The sequence below is a fragment of the Pongo pygmaeus genome, chromosome 3 (genome assembly GCF_028885625.2).
Source record: "Pongo pygmaeus isolate AG05252 chromosome 3, NHGRI_mPonPyg2-v2.0_pri, whole genome shotgun sequence".
Taxonomy (NCBI): domain Eukaryota; kingdom Metazoa; phylum Chordata; class Mammalia; order Primates; family Hominidae; genus Pongo; species Pongo pygmaeus.
In genome coordinates, this window is record NC_072376.2 from 166,708,150 (window position 1) to 166,714,149 (window position 6,000).

The window sequence follows — 6,000 nt, forward strand, 5'->3', positions numbered from 1 at the left end:
GTGTGAAGACAGAAGCAGGAACCAGAGTGATGCAGCCACAAGCCAGGAACACCTGGAGTCACCAGAGACTGAAAGGGGCAAGTAAGAAGTCTCCCCTAGAGTCTTTGGAGGGAGCATGACTCTGTTGACACCTAGATTTTGAACTCCTGGCCTCCAGAACTGTGAGATAATACATTTTTTGTTGTTATGGCAGCCCTAGGAAACTAGTACAGGTACATTGAAACTTCCATCTTCCCTGTCCCAGTAGATCGTTGCTACCATTCAAGCCTGCAGCCAGCAGTGCAGGTAGGGAGAGTGCGGCTACATGGGCCACAGGTGGACCTGTAGGCAGGGCTGTGAGAACAGATCAGTTGATAATACTTAGACATGTGGCACGAGGGCCTCCACTTGTGCTCTTGGCCTAGGCATGTTAGACATAGGCTTGCCCACTTGGCTGGCAGCCAGACATACTCCTTACACACGGAATGAATCAATCTAAGCCAAGAGAAAAGACCTATAGATATGGACAGTCCTTGTTCTCCCTACGAAAAGGCCCAGCCAGGTCACCCTCCACTGAAGCCTGCCTGTCAACAAGCTTTCCCTGCTAGCAAGAGCTTAACAGTGCTGTACTGTCTCACCTTAGATACAAGTGAACAATCAAACATCACAAGACGTTTGAGACAGGAAAGAGTTCTGCACCCATGATGACAAGAACACTGTGCTTTAAAGAATATAGAAAAACAACCAAAAGCTCTTAGAAATTAAAAACAGGAATACAGAAATAAAAACTCAAATGAAGAATTGAAGATAAATTGAAGAACTCAGAAAGAATTAAAAAAAAACTCAAAGAGATGGAAAACAGAAGAGAAAATATAAGAATATTAGCAAATTGGGCTAGGAAATCTCCTCACATCCAAAAAAAAAAAAAAAAAAAAAAAAGAGTTCTAGAACCAGAGAAGAAGATAACAGATTGCAGGAAGTTTAAAAGAAATTATACAAGAAAATTTCCAAGGACTGAAAGATACCTGTTTTAAAAATGAAATGCTCACCAAGTACCCAGGCTGATGGATGAAAAAGACCCATATTTTTGTATATCTACATAAAAGAATCTGTAAGATCTACAAAATGATAACACAGATTCATATTTACTGACAGAAATATTTTCATGACATATTCTTAACAGAAAAAGCATGCTTCAAAACAGTTGTGTATAATCTGAGCTTATGTATATAAATGTATAGTTACATAAAGAGACACCTGTAATAAAAAAGCCCAGAAGAATGGCTCCCAAGACATTAACAGGAATGCTCCATGGATGGTGATACATCCTGGGCATTTACCTTCTTTTTTATACTTCTTTATATTAAGTGTATTCTACATGAACATATGTCACTAAAAAGTACAATACAAAAGTAAGCTTGCCTCTGTCCTGTCTTTTATCCCTTTCCGTGTCTGATCAGTTGCCATGTCCTTTTTTTCCCTGTTCCAGCACAGTATTTGTATGGATCTCTCATATCTTTCTTTTGGCTAGCTAAATCTGGGTGAGCTCCAGATGCTTCTGAATGCCTCCTACATAGCCCCACTTGGGACTCTCTCTCTCAGATATGTGAATTAACCTGCCCTAAAGTGAACATACTTGTTTCCCCACAAGCTGCTCCCACTTCGGTGTCCCCTCTCCGCCATCTCAGTTAATAGCATCCTGTCCTATCTATCCAATTGCTCAAAGCAGAAAAGCCTGGGACATCATCCTTGCCCCTAACCAGCACAGTACCTCCAACCCACTACGCTCCTGTTGACCCTACCTATAAATGCCTCACAAACACGCCCCCTTCTCTCCACCCCATGGCTGCTATGCCATTCATTTTGTCATTCATTTAGCAAATATGGAGTGGTGCCTCCTGTGTGCCAGCCGCTGGGTTAAGAGCTGGCATTGAAGGGTGAGAAAGACAGACAAGGTGCCTGTTCTCATGAACAGGACCTTGTGTTCTAGAGGAAATGATGCACAATAAACACGCAAACAAAACAACTGCCTAATGAAGTAAATGATATGAAGAAAATAAAATGTGTGATAAAGAATAACCAGCAGTGGGCAAGGGCTGTCACTCTTTAGATAGGGTGGCTAGGGGAGGATGAGCCGAAGGCCAGCATGCAAGGTGTCCCCCTCCTCTGAGGCCCTTGCCTTCACTCTTCCCTCTCCAAACAGTAAGAGTGCTCCCATTAAAGGTAGACTGATCCTATTGTCTTCCTGCCTGAAATCCAACATGGGTCACAAGGCCTTGTATCCCATTTCAGCCTCCCCTCTCTCCACTGCCCCTGTACATCCTCTGCTCCAGCCAAGCAGAGCTTTCCTGTCCCTGAATGCTCTCCCTCCACTCCCAGCCTCCATGCTGGGTTGCCTCATTTCTGCTCACCCTTGGATCCCACTTACTCCAGGACACCCTTTCAGTGAGGCCCCTCCCAGGATATCTACTGACCTTGAACATTGTTACCAGACTGCATTGTTGATGACTTATTTACTTACCTGAATCTGTAGGGGGCCAGTGCTGGCCTCATTCCCCCACTTAATCCTCATGTCTGGCGCATGGCACACTCAATGTGTTTGGAGACTGCCACCCCGCCCCTGGAATTGGCTTTCATTATCTCTCACCTGAACTGCTGCCTCCAAACTGATTTGGTCACTTTCAACTCTTCCCTCACAAAACCCACCTGTTAGAAAAATCTTTCTAAACCAAGTGGCAAAGCCAGAACAATGAACTTAGAAACTAGTGATGACCCTGGACCACATGTGAGTGCCAGGTAGGAATGTTAGGTTTAGAGGGCTGTATTCATTGGTAAGGAATTCATGTCACAAGGCAAGGCTGCATGCCTGTGGGTGGAGAGGAGGGGCTGTGTATGGCCTACCCCAAGGCAGAGAGCAGTTTTGAGGAAGTGGTGGGTCCTCTCAGCTCTCAGGAGAAATCCAAGCCTGGAAAGCAAGCCTTAGACAAGCAGAAGAGGGAACTCCTAAACCCATGGTCTCTGCTCTCTTACACTCCAAATTTAAGGAGTTTCAAACATACCTAACCAGTTGCAGGCTCAAAAGACCCCAGGGGTTGTAGCTGGGGAGGTGGAGGATGGGGAATAGGGAGATGGTGTTTGTCCAGTAAGGTATGCTGGAGTTAGGGTCTCACATCATAAGATTGCATGTTACTGTTCATTTATTCATTCAATAAATATTTATTGAGGCCCTGCCATTTGCTGAGACTGTTCTAGGTCCTGGAAATACAGGAGCGAGCAAGGCAGACCACATGGCTTCTCTGCTGGAGCTTTCATGCTGAAGGAGGTTCTTAGACAATCAAATACACACATAGACATACTTCAGGTAGTGATAAGGGTGATGAAGGAAAATAAAATAGGGTGAGGTTCAAACTAAAGGGAAGCTATCAGATAATAGGCTGGTCAGTAACTATCTCTATTTTCCCTTTCTTATCCCTAGCTCTAGTAACATCAAGAAACCAGCACTTCTTGAACTTTGATGTGCAAATAAATCACCCTGGGATCTGGTTAAAATGCGGATTTCAGTTCAGTGGGTCTGGCGTGGGAAATGAGACTCTGCATTTTTAACAGGCTCCCAGGTAACTCCTTGGCTGCTGGGTCCTGGACCACACTGTCTTGACATATGGGATTAAGGAAAAAGCTGGGAGTCCCTCCTAGGGCAGCCTCAACAGAGAGGCCATACCTCCTGAGGGCAGCAGACTAGGCAGTGATGCCAGCCTTAAGGAAGAGCAAAGATCAGCAGCAAATCCACCAGTACTAGATCCTCTGACACTCCTGGCACGCATTCATCAATTCAGAACCTCCCTTTCGATAATCTGGGTTTGAAACCAGCAAGAAAGTCATGGAGTTTCATTTTAAGTTTCCCCATTTGGTGGTACACAAGCCCCTCCACAGCCTAGCCCACTCTTATTTTTTGCTATAAGCATTCCTGACCCCTAGGTTTCTGCCAGTCAGAGTGGACAGTCCCCTCTCTCTGCCTTGTCCCATGGCCATCCATCCCAACATTAAAAAAAAAATCTCCAAGCCATTTGGTACTGCTGTTCCCTCCATCTAGAATTCTCCCGCCCATGAGGTCAGATCCTGTCCATTCACCAACACCCAGCTCGAACACCACGCCCTCACGGGTTGGAGGAGAAGGGGGGAAGTCAGGAGCAAGCCCTTCTCAGAAATCCTACAGCTCTTTGCCTGAACCTATTTTGGGACACTAATCTCTTCCTACCCGCTCTATGAGTGATTTTTGTTGTTGTTTAAGGGTTATCTTTGCCCTTAAGAGTTATTTTTCCCTCGTTTTACAGATGGCATTTGGGTTCCTCCAGGTAAGACCTACCCTCCTCCACCCCCAAATCCTCCTGGTACCTGGATGTAGCCTAAGAAGAATTGTCCTATGAATGAAGAATAAATTAAGATTGGGTTTGCAATGGACGCCAGCAGAAGCAGAAATGGGCTAGGTTGAGCACCAGGCAAGACAAGCTGACGATCAGAGTACACATCTTGAATCAGAAACCCTGGGGACAGACCAGCAGTCTGCGTGTTAACAGGCCCTTCGAGTGATTCTGATGACACTCGAGTTTGAGAACCAGGGCAGTCTAGCCAAGAGCCTGCAGTACACCCTTTCCCCTCCCTCGCAGCTTACGACCTTGACCGTGGGCCCTGGGGGCTTCCGCCGAGGAGGGAGGAGGGCACAGGCGGTCACTAAGGAGGGCGGGAGTGGAAGGGGTGATTCTGGAAGAGAAAGTGCGAGGATGCGAGAAGAGGGATGGAGCGAAGGAAGAGGATCAGAAAGAGGAAAGGAAGGTAGCGGGGAGGGCACAGAAGTGGGGAGGGAGGGAGTGGAGGAGGGACTGGCACCCCTCACGGTGGCATCTTCCAGAAGGTCATCCGTCCGTCCCCACGTCTTTCCAGGGCCGGTTCTCCCCGGTGGGGCCCAGGGTCTTGGAGACCAGTCTGTGCAGCCTGCCCGGCACCAGTGTGAGCCCCGGGACCCCGGCCTGGCGTCCCCCCCGCCCGCGACCCCGCGCCCCCGCGCCAGTACCTGCTCCTGCTGCAGGGGCGCCTCCAGCACCGGCGCTGTCTTCCGCGCCGCCGCCCCCGCGGCCATGCCTGCGCCGCTGTGCCTTCTCCAGGGCACAGCGCCTGCGGGGGAGGGTCCCGCAGAGTCCGCAGAAGGAGGCGCCGCGGGGCCTCGGGAGCCGAGGGTGGGAGCCGGATCTGCGGCGGCGGCGGCGGAGCGGCGGCCCCGCCCGGGTTGTGCGGGGCGGGAGACGGGAACCTCCCGGCGCGCCCCACCTCCGCCCCCTGCACGCTGGCCAGCGTCCTCCCCAGCAGCGGCCTCCAGGTCCCGGTCGCCAGCACCCCCGGTTCCTTCAGGACCTCAGGCCTCCCATTCAGCCAGCCATTGTCGCCAGTAAAGCGTCCTGAGTCCTACCGGGTGCGTGTGGCGGGAACCCCGGTTTTGTTACCGGGCGGCAGGACTGGAGGAGGGGTCAGAGGTGGGTAGGGAGAGAGAGGGGAGTAGAGGAGTGAGAAATGGCGGTGGGGGTGGGGGGGGGCGAGGGGTGCTGGGGAGGAAGAGGAGAGAGAGAGAGAAAGAGAGAGAGTGTTTCCTCTCCCTCAGAGGTGTTTATTAGGAGGCAGGAGATCGGGTGGCTGTGCAGATAGACTTTCCTCAGTTATCTGTGCTTCCTCCAAAGATAATGAAGGAGAGAAACTCCAGTCTAGGGAGAGCGCGGACCCTCTTGGCCCCTATGCTGCTCCAGGCCATGCAGGGCTCCTGGGACGCAAGCATCTTGCCTTTGCCCCTCTACCTCCAGGGTCTCCCCTCCCCCCTTTACAGCTTAGGCCTAAGCCTGGCTTCAAGGTTGAGAACAAGCTGGAACGTTTAGACAAGCCTTTAGAAATACGTGGGTGTTGATATGGGGAAACAGAAAAGAGGAGCACAGAATTAGATGATGTGTCCTACGAAATATGGCTTACCCCTTTCCAGTT

At 49.9% G+C, this 6,000-nt stretch overlaps 1 protein-coding gene across 4 annotated transcripts in view; it reads right to left on the minus strand.

Annotated features, from left to right (window-relative positions):
- The window catches only part of RNF175 (ring finger protein 175), a 49,658-nt gene extending 44,447 nt beyond the window's left edge, over positions 1 to 5,211 (minus strand). For 3 of the 4 annotated variants that reach the window (XM_063664220.1, XM_054485746.2, XM_063664221.1), the window contains exon 1: positions 5,048 to 5,211. In XM_063664220.1, the coding sequence (XP_063520290.1) occupies positions 5,048 to 5,113 (66 nt within the window). In that variant the 5' untranslated portion in view covers positions 5,114 to 5,211. The remainder of the gene's footprint in view (positions 1 to 5,047) is intronic. The other variant, XM_054485745.2, reaches the window with a different exon arrangement.
- Positions 5,212 to 6,000: the final 789 nt, after the last annotated feature.